Raw genomic sequence first — 18,496 nt, 5'->3', positions numbered from 1 at the left:
GAAGTCACATTATTTTGATGTTATGTTTTTATATTGCTATTTTGTGTTCTTTTATGGTTTAGGCTTTAGGATGTATGAGTATTAGTAGGTACATGGGTATTTAATACATGGCATTTGTGTCCATGGCTGATGGTTGGAGGGAAGGTTAGTATCTTTCACATGATTGGGAGGGTTCATATTCAATGAGAGTAACAACACAGAGGTGTGAGGTGGCCATGGTTTAATTGTTTCCACCACCACTTGCTGTAACCTTTATTCTTTTCCTACTCCTCCTTTTGAATTACTATATAAGCTTATCCATTTTCTGGTCTTGGTTACGGTTTATTCTTGCAATTCTTTAAGTCAAATTTTATTGCATTATATAATTATGTTATATGGAATAAAGTATTGTGCAATAAATGGTAAATTTGAACAAAAATTTAACATGATCCACTCGGGATATCTAAATAAATAAATGAATAGTCATAGATAAATGGAAAGAATAAGTAACAAGGACATGGAGGACGGTGAAATTTCATTTTAAGTAATTTCGGGACACAGAAATAATGATATCCTATAAAAAAAAAAAAAAAAAAAGGTAGAAACACAAAGAAACTGAAAAAAAAAAAAAAATCTAAATGAGAAGGTAATAAAGACATCCAAGCATAAATGAACTTATTGTGGACATAATAATGAATGAAAATGTACAGGTAAACAATTCATAATCATTCAACTTTAAACTATTATAATTAATAATTATTAATTTTGTACTTTTTAAAAAAAAAATTTAAATAATTATTAACTAATGATAATTAATTAATATAAAATATAGTTCAAAAATATTTATTAATTTATTGTTTGTTAGACCCTATTATCTAGCAAGATTAATAATTAATATATATGTTATAAATTATACACATATTCACACAATGATATATAGACGCGGAATACAACATGATATGATATGCAAATATATTTATTTTATTTATTTTTTTGAAATTTGAAAATACGATATATATTTAAATATAAAGTATTTTTTAAATAAATTATTATAATATTCTAATTTTATTGATATTAAGGTACAAATTAATTCTTTTAAATCTTCTAAATATTTTTTTAATTACATAAAATATTTAGGATAATTTTTATTAATAAATAATAATATATATTATTTCCAAACTTATTTAAAAATATATATTTACAATAAATTAGACAAGTCAATATATAAAGATATTTAAATATGTCTAAATGTGTTAGAAAAATTATCTTATATTTTATTAAGACATAATTAACTATAAAAAAATGCATATCAAACTAATATGGTGCTCAAAATACCACAACTCAATAAAATATCTATGCTTTTCAGCGTGAGAGAGCATAATGACATGTTTGATTTATGAGAAAATGATAAATAAGTCATTGACCTTTTATCTCGAAAATAAATAAGTTATCAACTAACTAAAAATATAAAAATATTTTTTACTTTTTAAAACGTGAGACGTGTAAGTCCTCTAAAGAATCTATTTGTCTTTATATATTTTAAATAAAAAACTTAAATCTCTTATATTTTAAAAAATAAAAAATATTTTGACATTTTTAATTAATAAAAAATTTATGTATCTTTAAAATATAAAATCAGGAATTTATTTAGTTTTTTCTCTTGATTTATATAGGATAAGCCGTTGTTGTTATTTCTCAAAATTTTATCCAATCATAAATATTATAAAGTTAAGTTTTGATAGTCACTTTTGCAAATATTGTTTCCATAATTATTTCCTCCAAATTTTACTCTATTTCAAACTAGATTGACGAAAAAGGGATTTGCAAAGATGGGCATCAACTATTAATCCAAAAGCCTAATCAATTGGCTTTTTTCTTATTTAACTTGATTACTTGAGAAATCATGCTTTTGTGTTGTTTCCTTTAATCCTTTATTCCCCCTGGATTGTGCCTTGGAACAAAGTGTTGCTTTCTAAGTTTGTCACGTGACCTCATTGCCCATATGTTCTAATCTTTATTTATGAATCAAATTTCGTAGTGCTTTTTCCAACATGGTTAGCAATTTACATTTTTTTAAAAAATAAGTCAAGGCTGTCACATTGCTCCATCTTTCATTCTCCAATGCCCCAACTTTCTCACTCAAATAATAGTGGGATGCCTCAAATCATGTAATATATATCGAAAATACAACAAGGATATTCTATTTGAGAGTTTCCATACGTTCCTTTTGGCTTTATTTGATCTATCTCTTAACTTATATGTAACTTATCTCCAGTAAAAAAAATTCTTGTTACCTCTTCTTGTAAAGGGTAGACTATTTCACTATTACATAATAAATAATACTCAGGTGGTTTTAAAGCAAGTATAAGGTGTATTCTAGAGATTTAACTACTATATCAGATTTTATAATTAAATTCATGACATAATAAAAATGTTATATTAATAAAATATTTTGTTAAATAAAATAAATATATTTAATATTTAATTGAATATTCTATTAATTTTAATATTTTTGTTATGATAAAAATTTAATTATAAAATTTAATAAAGTACAAGAATTTAATTAAAAAAATATATAAAAATTTAGTAAAATTATAAGAACTGATAAAATAATTAAATTTATTCTAAAAATACTAATATAATCGTTTATTTATTTATAGCATATAAAAATTAAATAAAAATAATAAATTATTGTAAATAGTTTTAAAATTAATAAATATACAAAAAAATTAAAAAAACACGTAAATATTTCCATTGATAGTGGACTTTGAGTTTCACTAATTACTATAACTAGTAAAGAAGTTGTTGATGACCACCGGCACCTAGAAAGTTCAGCAACCCATGTAGTTTGAAAATTTGCAGGATCAAGATTTTTTAAAACGAAAAAGATGATAAAGTAGTAAGAAAATAATCGTTTTTAAATTAAAATAATAGAGATATACATTTTATAAATTATAATTTTTTATTTTAGAGAATTTAAATTGAATATTACTGTCGTAACTTTCATAATAGGATCTAATATAAGAACCATATAATTTTTCGCGAAACACATCATTTCGATTATTTTAACTATTAAATGGAAGCAGAAATCTTGAACTTAGCTTCTACTATGCATGAAAGTATAATATTTAGATTTAATCAATTAGTGGCTTACTGGCTTTGATGATGATGCAGGTTAATTAATAATTACTTTTAACAATTCTGCAGTTCCAATATAATACAATATTTTATGCTTATATATGTTATGATGGGCTTATTTTTTTGTGCTAGTTAAGTCCACATTCCACAGGCTATTTTGCAATTTGTATGATTCACTTCAGTTTTATTATGTACTGAAATTTTTATATTCATTATACATACATTATGCAGTGAGTAATGCTATGGTGAAAAGAAAAATTAAGTGAAAAATGAAGATTACATTCTTTACAATAAAAAAAAAAAAGAAAATAAAAAAATTAAAAACATCATGCACAATGCATACTTCTATCAAAATATAATTACAATCTTTACTTTTCAGCAAACGTCTCTCTTCACCAAAGAAATTTCCCTATTCAGTATCTTCCAAATTGGTTTGTTACATAATTTTGATACCACATCATGTAGGTTTTTATTTAAAATTAAAGGTAGCATTCAAACAAAATAACGAATATTGACATTGTAAAAATGATAAAATTTAGAGAAAATAAGATTATGCGAAAATCAATATGACAAGATTCATTTCCATCCATATTCTAAGAATTTAGGTATAGCTAGTATTTATTGTGCCGAAGTAATTCTTAAGAAAAACTTGTCTTAGAGAAATAAAATCTGTTCATTAAATTTTCAATGCACTGGTGTGAAGTGTCCATATATTGTCATCATGCATGTCCCTTTCGCTAGAGAGGAATGCTAGGGGCAGCAATTTTGGTATTTTGTAACCATCAATTAGTCATCAATAGTATTTTTAATGGTGTGAGATTATATCTAATGATGAGAAATCACTCACTTTTATTTTGATGGTTAAATGTTAGCCATAAAACACAAAAGTTGCTGCCCCCTAACTAAATTATCAATGCATTGGTTTGAAGTGCCCATCTAACTGAAAAACAAAACATAATGCAAAGCAATAACTTCCATATTCATATTTATATTTATATTGGTATTCAGTTCTGCTACACTTCCAAGTATTATTATCATTTAAGTTTAATCAAATAGACTCAATACCAACAAAAATTACTCTCACTAAAAGAGCATGATTATACGCACAAGATACGTGTCGTCTCCTCCTCCTCCGCGTTCCTCCTCCTCCCTCTTCTCTTTCTTCTTAGCGTTTTTTCTTCTTCGCGTATTTTCTCCGCATTGTCATTCTTTTGTTGCAACTGTTGTTGTTGCATTTTTTTTCTTTTCTTCCTCCTCTCTTTGGTGATTTTGCACCCTAATGTGTTTTGAATTGTGTAAAACAACGAGACCAAATGCATCCTAAACCGAAATTACTTAATGATGACAATACACAAACAAACTCATTTTAAAACAAGCACAAACCAAGTCAATTTTGAACAAAAATATATCCAAATCAATTTTAAATCAGACAATGTCATCAATATGACAAATCCGATGATAACGATAATAATAATGACGATAACAATAACGACGATACATATTAGAAGAAGACAATGACAATAACGATGATGATGATGGAGGAGAAAGATGAAAAGAAAACGGAAAAAAAATTCCATTAAAAAAAGAAGAAGAAGGAAGAGGAGGAGAAGGAGGTAATGAGGAGAAGTAGAAGCTGTAACATCAAAGAATGTACGGTTGAACTTGGTTGGTTTAATTACTTGAATGCGGAATTTTATTGATATTATATATAATAGGAATTGGAAAAAAAATTGGTATACATTTTTTATAAAATATCTTTTATCATATACAATTTATAAAATAAAAAAATGGTTAATTCAAGAATTGAATTCATGAGCTTTTAGTTTTATTATAATGTACTTACCATCCTGATTAATTTAGAATTTATTATCATTATTATTATCATATTTAATTTATAAAAAAGTAAATTAATAAACACATGAATGCATGACTATATCATAATGTTAGTACTAAGTACTGCTACAAAATAATTTATCACAAGAACCAAACACCAAATTCATATAGAGAAGTTAAATAGAAAGTTAAACAAGCATATTAATTTGTCTAGTCAGCTTTCAAATACTAGTGCAGTAGATAATTAGCCTACGTAGCATATTTATATATTTGAAGTATCTGTGCCAATAGCATTCATCCATTTTTCTTGCCTTTTGTGAGATGCATCATTGTCTTTTACCACGAGTTTTCTCAAAAGGTACATTCATAACTTGAAAACCTAAAATTATACCAAGAGAAACCATTGTTAGGATAATGCAATGCAAGTGAGAAACCTTTCAAGTTAATATGCTAGTGGACACAACTTTCCAACATAAAGAATATATGTATCCAAAGAAATAATAAAAACTAAATTAACAGAAATTAGCATCTATCTTAGTTCATTGTTCAATATAAACGTCCATAATATTACTAGTGTACCACTTAACGGAAAACACAGAAAAACTACTAAGAAAGAAACTGACCAGGTTCCCTAGTTTGTTTCTTGCTTTCTAAGTTAATGCTGTCAAGCTTTCGCTTAATTGGACCCTGAAAAGACAATGAAAAATAATAGATAACACGTTTCTTAAGAAAGTGCAATAAAACCATATGATTTTATATGTATGACAATACATCATTTCTCTTTGTAAATTTTTTTTGGGATACGGTTTTCTTGTTACACAAGAAATCAACAACTTACTGGGGTATCAGTCATTTGCTTTGAAGAACCTTCAAGGAACTTATTGCTAGTTCCTGATAAAGACCACAAATGATTACCATCATTAAGACATATAGTTAAGGATAATGGAAGCCAAATCTACAATTAGTGAGAAATTACTCTTACTCGGGACAGATTGCTTGGCATGATGTAGTTTTGTGGGCATGTTGAGCTTGGACTTGATTATTTGATGAAGATTTCGACATGAACTGGAATCTGCAGAAGGATACACGCCATAAGAAGCAAAAATTCTGCGGCTTGCGCAGCCATTTATTCAGATACAAGGATAAATCATAAGTCCAAATTCTTCAAAGTATACCTAGAAGTGATTGGATAGTTACAAATGCTGCGAGCTGTTCTGCCTCTTTTTTGCTTTTTCCGACTTGACCGGTGTAAATTCTACCATTAAACACCAACGTAGAGATGAAGACCGGATCCAATTCGCTTTTTTGACTAGTTGTATATTGGAGACTTCCTATGTTCTTTTGGACAGCATATTCATTCAGGATTGATTTGCAGTATATTAGATCCTAGGTCAAAACAAAGTACCTTCAACAGTTAGTAGAAATTAACCATAGCTTAGTTTCTTGAAAATGCACAGCAATGTATAAACAAGATCGGGAGTAGAAAACTATAAATTTCATGAACTTTCCAAACCTATGTTGTGTTATTACTAAAGGCTCTGATAAAATACACAATATCTAACCATAAAGCTCTGTTAAGAGTGTTCATTCATATGCTATTGATTCAGAACAATGAACAAACTAAACCTCAAAGACTCGAACACTCTTCAATAATTAGAAATATTTAGAATTCCTTGGAAGTATATCAGCATTTATATATGTATATACAGAAATGGTGCATTTATATACAAATTCAAACCTAAGTTGATAAATTTGTCCATAAAATTTATGGAACCACCTTAATTGTAACTTACAGGAAGAACAGTACATTCTTCAATATTGTTTGTGTCATGGATAATTATCTTAAGTGCAAGTTCTGCAGCATCCTGCTCTGCTTCTTTTCGATGTGAATATGTGAGCCTCGACTTGAACTCCCTTCCATTCACCACTACTGTCGACCTGAACTTCGGTGCATGCGCAAATCCTTCGTTGTCTGTTCGATAGACGGGTAATGGAAAACGAGATTTCTGAAGATACTCTTGTAATTTGTTTTTGTGCATCACTACTACTTATATGCCTGAAGAAAAATATAAAAAGTTACAAGGGCTAAAGGAATATAACTGAAGTTTCCATGTAGAACTCAGAAACATTACTTATTAGCTTATCAGTTCAAAATAAATCACAAAAAATAAAAAAACGGAAGTGAATACATTTCCATATATTAGTGAGGAATTAGTCAAGTCCTATCCTTAGCAATTAATGTATAAGAGTTGTCTATGGCTTCATTCATGAGAACTCATGCATCATGAAATTGGAAATTTTTTCTCAAAACATTGTCCTTTACATCAGAAGTTTGGAACACACTGATGTTAAATTAGAAATAAATAAATAAAACAAATAAAGAAAAACACAACCTTCTACTGAGTTTATTAACTAGGACTTTTTGTTTCCCAGCAGAAGAGTTGTAACATTTTCATTGTTTCAAAATATTCAAACTTCCCATACAGGAATATGGATTATAAATATTTATATGGAATTTAATTATATGCTAGGAAAAGAGAAAATGATAAAAAGGATAGTTCACCTTTCTCCCTGAACTCTTGAGTGGTTCAAGCTATGAGTTTCTTTTCAGTTTTCACCCCACACTTTCTTGGCCTTGATTATTATTGTTATTATTATTATCACTTACAAGTTATTACAAGAAAACTGCTCTTTTCTTATTCACTCTGTTTTTTCTTGTCTATGACTATGTTGTCTGAACAGTCAAACTTTGACCAAACACCACATGTTATGATTAAAGAAGCCAAAGCTGAAGAATGTTTTGCATGATCTGATCGTACCAAAAAAAAATGATGGTCATGATTATGGATAGACCATCCAACGGTTCATTTTTATTTATTATTAAAACATTATTTTCAGCCTACTACAAAAAAACAAACTGAACTTTAAGCACCAAATTAGTGTTAGACACCTGGACAAAAAAAAAAGCATCCAATTGTTGAGAGGACACAAGTTTAGATGTACAAAACTACAAACTAAAAACAAGGCAAGAGAAATATTGATGCAAAAATGTATCTGCTTTGAAATACTTAGGTGGCCAAACCACACACTCATTTAAGCAGGTCAAAATCCAGTGTAAAGCAAATATTGCCAATCTCCATAGAGAAGTCATTGCTCAACAAGCAAACTAACAATAAAATTTGAAGTTGGGAAACCATAACCGAATTATTAACACACTCATATTTTAGAACCACATATTTTTCATAATAATGTAATTTTCCTTATACAGAATGCCATGGATTTGCAAATGTTTATAACACTCTTTTGTTTTTCTTAGTTTGTAGCATGATAATAGTTAAGATACATGATCTCATAGGATAACAGTAAAGAACAATTAATTACTATAAAGAGATCTTAAACACTAAACTGTAAGCTACAACTAGGAATATCCTCTAAAGAATCAATAAAGCATAGTGGAATTAAAAAGGATGATAGCAATTGCAAAAATTGAAAGTTCAAAATTAACTGAATAAAAATGAGAAAATCAAGACATCAGTGGTATTGATGTTATGGCATTGCCAAAGTTCTCTGACCCAACAGATACAGAATTTACAGAACTATGATACATATTCAGCAACAATAGAGATGTGATTTCAATTTGAGTTGATGTATCTTACTTTCTTTCATCCATTCAATAAGCCTCTAGCAATCATTTTCCGAAGAAGTTTCTCCGCCATGTCATTCTCACCTTTTCCAAACAAAGCACGAATAACGATTTCAAAAGTCATAGCATTTGGTAAGCAACCGTTGTTTTCCATTTCCGACAGCAGGGCCAATGCTTTTTTAGATAAGCCCTCTTTGCAGAGCCCATTGATCATAATAGTGTATGTCCTCACATTTGGACGATAGCTTTTAATGGAAAGATCTTGAAAAATCTCTTTTGCATCTGTAAGTCTTCCACCTTTGCATAGGCCATCAATAAGTATATTATACGTGCATATATCTGGATCAATGCCACTCTCTTTCATTTGATTAAATAACATAAGTGCCTTGTCAACTTGTTTGATATTGAACATCCCATCCAACAAGGAATTGTAAGTGATTATATTAGCAGGTTGACCTTTATTATGCATCTCAACAAGAAGCTTTGAAGCACAAGAGATTCTCCTTGATTTTCCCAAGCCATCAATTAGAGTACTGTAAGTTACCGTGTTAGGAACCAAGTTCTTGCGACGCATCTCTTCAAAGAGATTCAAGGCATCATCCATCAATTTACTTTTGCACAAGCCATTAATAATAATATTGTAACTTTGGATATCAGGAGCCATTCCTATCTGGGCCATTGTGTCAAATATACATTTTGCCTTGTTTAATTCGTTAACCAAGCAATACCCATCCATTAAACAATTATAAGTAACCACAGTTGGTTCCACAGCATCTTTTGTCATCACAGCCAACACACTCTTAGCATCTTTGATATTTCCCTCCTTACATAGTCCATCAATCAAAGTAGTATACGTATGAACATTTGGAGTAATGTTTTTCAGCAGCATATGATTTAGTAAATCAATGGCTTCCTTAAGTTGACCCGCAAGGCACAATCCATAAATTAGAGTGTTGTAGGTGATAACATTGGGAGAGATTCCCTTAGCAAGCATTTCAGAGTATAAATGAAAAGCATCACTTACAAACGTAACCTTGCACAAGCTATCAATAATTGCGCTGTACATGACGACATTAGGAATAATTCCATACCGTGGAATCTTTCTCAACACTTGAATAGCAGCTGATGTGTGTCCGGTCTTACAGAGCCCATTGATCAAAGTTGCATAAGTGACTTGGTCGAATTGAAATCCATGAGCCAACAATCTATCATGAAAGTGCAGTGCTTTTTCAACATTACCGCATAGACAGAGACCTTTAATGAGTGTATTCAACGTTATGGTATCAGGCTGAAAACCCATCCTGAAAATCTTGGTCAGTACAGAGAAAGCAAGCGCCATACGACCCATGCCGCAACAACAATTAATTACGATGCTCAAAGTAACTATGCTGGGAGCAATTCCCCTGGCTAGCAATTGCTGAAAAAGGGAAATGGCGGGGGAGAAATGGTTCGTCTTGGCAAGAGACCCCAAAATCTGGTTAAATTGGATGATGGATGGAGGGCGACGCATAGAGAGCATACGAGTGAAGGAATCAACAGCTTCATCAACATGGCGAGGGGATGTGAGCTGAGAATGAGAGTGAAGGCTTGACATTGAACATGAACAGGAAGGAAAGCGAAAAGGGAAAACATAGGGCACAAGAAAAGAGGGGATATGAAGACAGAAGCTGAACCTCGAGAATGATGCTGCACGCAACATGTTTGTGTAAAACAAAATCCGTTCAAATGAGACGAAGGAGTTGGAAGAGAAAAGAGCGAATTCAATGGTGGAAACAATCACTGTCATGAAACAAAGGTTGAGACTTGATAGTTGAAAGTTGAAACCAAAGCAAAGAACCATGTCATTCTCGGTGGACTTGTACCGACTTTATGTATGAGTTTGATTTATTTGGTTAGATAGGACAAGGGATGACTATAAGATTAGGACAGGGTCTATTAATGAATGTTAATTGTTATTGTTGCTTAAAAGTTATGTTGATATTATTGTGGCTATTTAGTCACTTGGTGAGGAATTGGATCTGTCTTGAATTCGATTGCATCACTAATAGAAGCATGAATTGAGTGAAGTGAATCTAACTAAAAAGGTAATTGAGATATGTTAACTAATTTCAAATAGATATAAGAAATAAAAATTGGTAAAGACACAAAATTAACTAATTGGTCTGCATAACATTAAGCATTAGAACCAATTGTTCCATCCAAAATACTATATACTGACTAATCAGTCTTAATACCAGATATCAAAATACTCAAATTGTCCAACAAAAGGCAATAACTACAACCATACTAAATATCAACATACAATCCAAAAAATTAGATAAACCACTGCAACTAAATATCAACTTATAACCCAAAAGACCAACTAATTATGCACCCAAGTTTCTCTCAAGTTGGCTGATTTGGCATGAACTTTGAGAACCTAGAAGTGGTTGCTTTAGATGCACCGTTCATGGTTTCATTTGACACAAGTGGAGTCCTTGTGGAGTCTGAAACTCCTGAACTAGCAGCAGCATTTGTAGAAGGTGCAACGGGCCTTATCTGTGGGGGCCTAAATAGTGGGTTGGGCCTTGGAGTGGCTGGTGGGCCTAGAGCTATGGGCCTAACATTGGGTTGGGCTGTTGGAGCTGTAGATGTGGGCCTCCTAATAGGGCATCTTTACCCTGGATCTTTCCTTGCTAGTAGATGCAGCAGCAGCTGCAGTGGAGGGAGTTTTAGATCTTGGTGCTCTCCTTGCAGGGTTGGATCTAGCAGCTCTCCCTCCTTCACCATGACTTGTTGAACTGGATGTGTTCATGTTGGCCTACAATAAATTAAGTCTAATTAGTACATGTGAATTTACTGTAAACAGCAATTATTGAGAAATGAGCTACCTCTTCATCAGCTTCAGACTGTGGGTGGCCTTGGGTGAGCTCCTCTTCAACTGCATCCATGGTTTCTTCCCAAAACATCTTCTGCTCTGAGTCTGACATGTCCTGTAAGCCCCTGGGTGGCACAATTTCTCCTGTTGCCGGCTGACCTGCTTGAGGTGCTTGTTGTTCATCTTCATCTTCCTCAGCTGCAACATGAGTCTTCTTATCAGGATATGTACTGGAATTATGTCCCACCTACGAAGACAACATCATTCCAAGCATCAACAGACGAGAACAGTCAATAACAAGAGGCATTGAACAAGTGAGCTTTTATTTACCTTTTTGCAATATTTACAACTTGTTTTTCCATAGCTCCTCTTGATTTTGTACTGGCTCCCACTCTGTCTCTCTGATTCATGTCGTGCTCTCTTCTTTGTAGGCCTTCCTATTGGCCTCTTATAAAGTGGAGGGAGACAGGGCAGCCCTTCTGCATTAGCCCAATATTCTTGACTAGGGACAGTGTTGATGTGAAATTGGTATGTTCTATTGTATGCTTCCATAGTTAGCCAATGATGGGCGTAATCTTCTGGTCGTTGATTTTTTCTTTGAATTGCAGCAACTCCATGACAGCAAGGCAGACCTGTCAGTTGCCACTTTCTACAAGTGCAAGTCCTTTCGTGAGTGTTGATCCGAACTGTTCGACCATGCCTTCTAACTTCAAAGACATTGTGCTCATCGTCTCCCACCCATTGAGCTTCCTAGTAATTTCCTTCCTTCTTTTCCTTCTCCAATCTGCTCGTTTGGATAGGTGCCAGTTTACCCGTGTAGGCCATGAGTGCATCTTTGTGCGTAGCCATAGTCTTCATGAGGTAATATCTAATCTCCTCTAGCATGGTTATGATGCTCTTGCCTCTTAGCCCCACCATGGTTGCATTAAGTGACTCCGCATTGTTGTTCGTTATGTTATCCACTTTAGGCCAAGTGGAGAATCTTGATCTTGACCAAGTTTCTTGCTCATACTTAGACAGATATTCCCAAGCAGAAGTATTAATTCTCTTGATGGCATCCATACCTTCATTAAATTCCTGATCAGTCAGTGCCCTTGCACATTGAAATAGCAACTGTTTAAGTTCTAGGTCTTTCCAACGCTTGTTAAAATTCCTCCACATATGCATAGTACAGAATCTATGTTTAACCCTTGGCATAACTTCTTGTAGAGCAGGTATTAGCCCCTGTAAATAACTAAGTTAGACATCATATACTATAAAATAATTGTACACACAATTTAAGGACTAACCTTCTGTTTGTCAGACATGAAGTGCCAATTGAATTGCCTATGATCCCCGATATCTTCCAACAAATACTCTAGGAATTTTTTTCAATTGGTCTTTGTTTCTGCATCAACTATTCCATATGCAACTGGGAATAGATGATTGTTGGCGTCCTGAGCAACGGCTGTCAGCAGCTGCCCCCCAAAATAACCCTTCAAAAATGCTCCATCAAGGCATAGGAAAGGCCTACATCCTTGCTTGAATCTCCTTTTGCAGGCATCTAGACAAATGTATAGACTTCTAAACTTAGACAGTCCCTCTTGTTGTGGGGTTGTGCTCATACGGCAAGTAGATCCTGGATTGGCCTTACGCAGCTCAGTCAAGTAAGTCCTTAACTTCAAATATTGTTCCTTTTCTGTGCCCTCGATGACATCCTTAGCCTTCTTCATTGTCCTAAACATCATCCTCTCTCCGACACAAATATCAAACTCAACTTTGAACATATCTCGAGCCTCTCTATGGGACAAGTTAGGACATACCCTAATCTTGCTAATCAACTCCTCGGCCACCCATTTACAAGTGACTGACCTACTTTTATTACTCCTAGGACATGTATGCTCATCGACCAATGTTTTTATTTGGTAACTAGGTGGCTGGTTTCTCCTTACACAGTAAACTTCCCATGGACAAGTTTCGTTGTAATAGATGACCCTGCACCTATGTGGTTTAACCTTGAGAAAAAATGCCTCTCTGTCCATCTGAATACTATACTTCCTGACTGCATCCTTAAACTGCTGCATCGTGCCAAATTCCATCCCTAACTCCAGTCTAATTTTGCCAAACTTTGTATCAGGATTATGCTGAGGGAATACTAGATTTTCATCCTCAGAATCAGAACCTGGTGGGGTGTGTAGCTCTTCAGAATGATACTGATAATCAGTAGGCTCTTCATCATGGTCATTTGGGTTAGGAACAACCACCCTTGGGGCCTAATTCTCTTTCCTAGGTGGCAGAATCCTCTGGTCGGATGGACGAGGTCTTCGATGAATTCTCCGACCTTGAACCCCACAAGAGGCATCCTCATCTAATTCAACAACATTACGCATTCATAGTTTAAGGTTATTAATTAACAGACAGTTTATGGCAAATACAATTCATATACTAGGATCTACAATTCATATACTAACCAGCATGTGCATCACTATTGTTTTGTGGTGCAGATTGATCTCTACCAGATGGTGGGGGCCTCGCATGTTTCTTCCTGCGTTTTCTTCCCCTGCCATCAACTTCTTCAGGATTAGATAGCCTCTCATGGTCTTCAACATGTGTCTGCTGATTGTCTCCTAAATTGGGGGCCTCATTTTCAATTGTTCCAGCCTGAGTTTGATTAGAAAGGTTTTCAGTACCAGCCTCCTCTGGCAATGCTTCATCATACCTCCCTTTGTTCAACGTTGGTTCATCCTCTTCTTGTTGTTGCTCTTCGTGCTGTGGGGGATCCTCTTGTTCATTTGCTTCATTTAATAAAGGAGCTCCATCTACTTCTGTATGTTCAGATCCTTCCTCCTCTTCATTTTGTTGGTGTTCCTGGTCATGATTTTGCTGGTCTTCTAAAGGAGGCATGTCAACATCTTCGTTAGCAAAAACCTCAGCCTCATCAACATACTCTGGATCCGCATCAACTGGATGCTCAAAATACAAGTGGACCCTGTTTTCATTCCTCAGTGCAGCATCACACATCTTAACCACATCGGCATCCCTTCTGAGCACCCGTAACCCGTTAGCTAAATCCATCCCTGGCTCCAACCAATAAACTTCATTATACCTAGTATAACCTAAATCTAGAAACAAGCCTTCAACAAGGAATAGATTACAAGTATCAACATGCACCCTCTCGATGATACTCACTAAACCACCATTATACTTCAGCATACCATCTACATTCTTCTCTAACCAACCCCGATGGTGATAAACAAATGTGATATGCATAGCCATCTGACAAAAATCATAAAAAAAGCCATAATCAGCTAACACAACACATGAAAACACCATCATCATACCTCCATTGCAAACCCCAAACGACTGATAATAAGAACAATGCAAACATAAAATGCTTACCAAAACCTTGGTTGTTCGACGACGACTTCTTCACTCCGTATCAACGCCAAACGCGATATAGCATGTGACGTTGCCAAATCCAAGAAACAACAGACGAAGAGAAACAGAGACGACCACCCACAAACTCTTCAGTTTTGCTCGTCCAACATAGTCTTAGTTAAATATGGTATTTCACTTAGGGTTAATTTCGTCATTTCATTTGAATTGGGCAATTAGGGTTTGTTGAATTGGGGATACATGGACAAAACGGAGATTGAGAGCCTAATACGGATGCCACGTTGGACTTCCGTTTGCCACATCACCAAGCTCCGTTTAACGGAAAAGGGTTCTCCTCATAGTTGGGCAGATTTGCTCCGTTTTTAAATTTTTCAAGGGTATGATTGTCATTAACGAATATTAGGGATATTTATGTCAGCGTTTTACAAATTCGGGGGCATAATTGGTAATTTACTCGTTATTTATGCATATGAAATTGAGGTAAAAAAATGATTGAGAATAGTAGGATAAAGCATAGTTATTAGAACCGACCCGGCAATCGATCCGGTCAGATTACTGGGTCACTAGGTCATTGGTTCAACCGGTGGATCACAGGTTCAATCGGTTAACCCGGTCATAATTAAATAATTATATAAAATTTAATTTTTATATCAAAATAACTTATTTTCTAATTCATTAATTAATTAGTATCTATTATATTATTTAAATATATGTTAAAAAATATTAATATTAATAGATGTCATATAATTATGAATAACAAAAATATGTCATTGATTAATAAAAATTTTTTGCTTATCTTTTTTAATTTATAGATATTGAACAAAGTTTAATTTTTATTTTAATAATTATATATAATTAAAAAATAATTAATTTTTGAAAAAAGTAAGTATAAAATAAAAAATAAATTAAATTAATATGAACATTATTTATTTATTAGAGTAAAAAAGATAAAAAAAATCTTAAATTTACATGACTAAAAGAATTAATACACAAATTATTAATTATGTCTAATAATTAATAATATATTTATTAAAAGACACTTTTTTATATAAAGAGAAAATTTGTCCCTATGGCTGAAGGCTCCTTTGCAACTTGAAAAACCCAAGTTCGAACCCCCAAAGCGCTTGGCATGCATTCTATATTTTTGAAATGGAGTGATGCTGACATCAGCAGTTCGACCGGTCTGATTCGAATCTCGATTCAGATCGAATTTGATCGGGTTTTTCGAGTCTGATCGGTTCGCTTACTGATCCGGTTAAAATGTTAATCTGGATCGATTTAGAATTCGGTTCACCGGTTTTTTAGTCGAATCGGCTGGTCCGGTCCGGATTTGATAACTATGGGATAAAGATTCATAAAAAATTAAACTTGTAAAGTGAATGTTACTCGATGATCAAAAACTTAGTATTCCGAAAACTTTCTTACATTTATAAATAGGTTTAATTAGTTTGTTGGTCTCTATAATTTTACTAAATTTTTAATTAGATCCTTATACTTTTTTTCTTTCAATTGGGTCTCTACACTATTTTTAATTTTGTAATTACGTCATTTTCATGTTAAAAATGTTAAAATTAATATAATATTTTTACCAAAATACATGTGGTCAAAGATTTAGTTAAGTTTTTAATTATAAATACCTTCAATTTGTGAAAAAATATTCAGTTAATTCTAATATTGTTTACACTAGAAAGGACTTAATTACAAAATTAAATCAGCGTAGGGACCAAATTGAAAAAAAAAAAGTATAGGATTCTAATTAAAAATTTGGTAAAACTATAGGAACCAACAGAATAATTAAACCATATAAATAAAGCTAGTGTATTGTATGTTTTTTTTAGAAAATTTTTACATTTATAATCTAATAATTTTGTCTTTAAATAAATAATTTTTAGCTTCTTAGCTTCATTTAGCGATTTTATTGAATAGTTTAGAACACATTCAATTCTAATTATATCTCTCACTTGAGTCTTTCTCTGGTTTCTTCTCATAACTACATTCTTCTCTTCAAATTTAAATTGCAAACAAGAAATCATATACAATCGCAAAGCAGATAGAACGATGGACATAGGAGGAGCATAAACGTGCAAATAAGGTCAGAAAGATAACATCATAGATTGAAAAACAAGCCGTGAAGTATTGCAGAAAATTAAGAACATGGCTGGTTACTTGTTTAGAGAAAAAAACAAAAACGAGCTAAATGAAAACCAGTATTATTTCTTTACACTAATGACCAATACAACTGTTATATATACACATGATTCAGAGCCTGACTCTTCTCAAGAATAATCATGAAGAGTAAGCTTTAACTAACTAACCAAAACACAAAACTAACTAAAAAAATTTTTGTTAGCTATAGAACTCTTATAACTAAACTAACTAACTAACTTTGGACTATCTCTGAATATCCCCCTCAAACTGAGGTATGGGTTTCGAAATACTCTCAGTTTGCGCTTGAACCTTTTAAATAAGTGTTGAGACACAGGCTGATCTAGAGAAGAAATATGCATCACATAAATAGATTTCTGATTAACCAGATCTCTTAAAAAATGAAGGTCTAGCTCTAAATGATTATACCTACTATGAAGTATAGGATTGGCAGGTAGGAGATAAGAACTTTGATTATAACAATATATAGTAGGTGGTGTTGGTTGAGGTATTCTCAATTCACCCAAAAGTTGCTGAATTGACATAATTTTAATTTGGACTGCACACATAGATCGATATTCAGCCTCAGTGTTGTTCATACTGACTTTAATTTGCTTATTACTCTTCCAAAATATGAGATTATTGCCTCCTAAAAGTTCTTAATGGCCTAGAGAAGGGAGGTTGAATTTATGACATTTTTTAACTTCTTTATAACTTGATTAATAAAGTCTCAAATCAAAACTGTTAACTTAGCTTACTTAGCTTATGTTTGGTCTACGTATATAATTATGTAGGAGACAAATTCGTTTCGTCTCAAATCGTGAAAAACAAAATTAGAACAGAGAGAAAAAAGATAACACAGCCATGTATCATGGTTTAGTTGTTAAGTGCAATGCAACCTACATCCAGTCTCTACTACAACGTTGGTGAAATTTCTACTATCTTTCTAAGTATTACATATACCAATTCCTTAGGACTTAATATAATCCTATCTGGGACACACAAGCTTCAACATAAACTTGACTTGACTATGTAACTACCTAGACTCAACACACTAAGTGCTTAACTTAGCAAGGAATACCTCTCAGGCCAAAATCCAAAGAAAACCCCATTTTCAGCAACAAACCTTGACACACTTAGCAAATTTTGTGTGATTTGGGGAACATGAAGCAAGTTTTTTGAACGAAAAGTAACATTAGCATATTTATCATATAAAATAGAAGAACCAAAGTTCTTAATTGCAATACCTGCATCATTACCTACAAAAACTTTATCTGAATCAGTGTTATTAGCAGTGGAAGAAAGAAGGTTGGAAGGGTCTGGTGTCAGATGATGACTTGCACCAGAATCTGCAAGTCCTGATGCTACACTCGACGATGAGGATGGAGCAGTAAAATAGGCAGTGGGATGATGAAAGTTGGCTGGAGGTGGTGGTGGTTGTGTATTGATATAGGAAATTTGTTGTGGTGCGAGATTGTGATAACAATTCCACACCACATGGCCCATTCTTCCACATAATTGACACT

General features: G+C 32.9%; 1 protein-coding gene and 1 pseudogene across 2 annotated transcripts; both read right to left on the bottom strand.

Annotated features, from left to right (window-relative positions):
- Positions 1-5,063: 5,063 nt before the first annotated feature.
- On the bottom strand, positions 5,064-10,476 carry LOC107644222 (double-stranded RNA-binding protein 4-like). 2 transcript variants are annotated; one of them, XM_016344665.3, is made up of 7 exons: positions 8,607-8,732; positions 6,744-7,006; positions 6,126-6,336; positions 5,933-6,022; positions 5,789-5,841; positions 5,574-5,637; positions 5,064-5,329 (listed from the first exon to the last, which is right to left on the bottom strand). In XM_016344665.3, the coding sequence occupies exons 2-7, from the start codon at positions 6,987-6,989 to the stop codon at positions 5,277-5,279; spliced, it is 717 nt and encodes a 238-aa protein (XP_016200151.2). In that variant the 5' UTR covers positions 6,990-7,006; positions 8,607-8,732; the 3' UTR covers positions 5,064-5,276. The 2 variants fall into 2 exon arrangements, with proteins under 2 accessions (XP_016200151.2, XP_088344484.1); XM_088488358.1 differs by lacking the exons at positions 5,064-5,329; positions 5,574-5,637; positions 5,789-5,841; positions 5,933-6,022; positions 6,126-6,336 and having other exon boundaries at positions 6,881-7,006; positions 8,607-10,476.
- Positions 10,477-12,820: 2,344 nt separating this feature from the next.
- On the bottom strand, positions 12,821-13,819 carry LOC148566043 (uncharacterized; annotated as a pseudogene).
- Between the last annotated feature and the right edge of the window lie 4,677 nt (positions 13,820-18,496).

Source organism: Arachis ipaensis, chromosome B5 (assembly GCF_059453495.1).
Source record: "Arachis ipaensis isolate K30076 ecotype BB chromosome B5, ASM5945349v1, whole genome shotgun sequence".
NCBI lineage: Eukaryota > Viridiplantae > Streptophyta > Magnoliopsida > Fabales > Fabaceae > Arachis > Arachis ipaensis.
Note: the sequence above shows the minus strand (reverse complement) of the source record. Positions and strands in the feature narration are given on the sequence as shown.

What these genes read in the sequence shown, in the direction of transcription:
- LOC107644222 (XM_088488358.1), bottom strand. Translation starts at nt 10,433, where the DNA reads ATGGTTCTTTGCTTTGGTTTCAACTTTCAACTATCAAGTCTCAACCTT.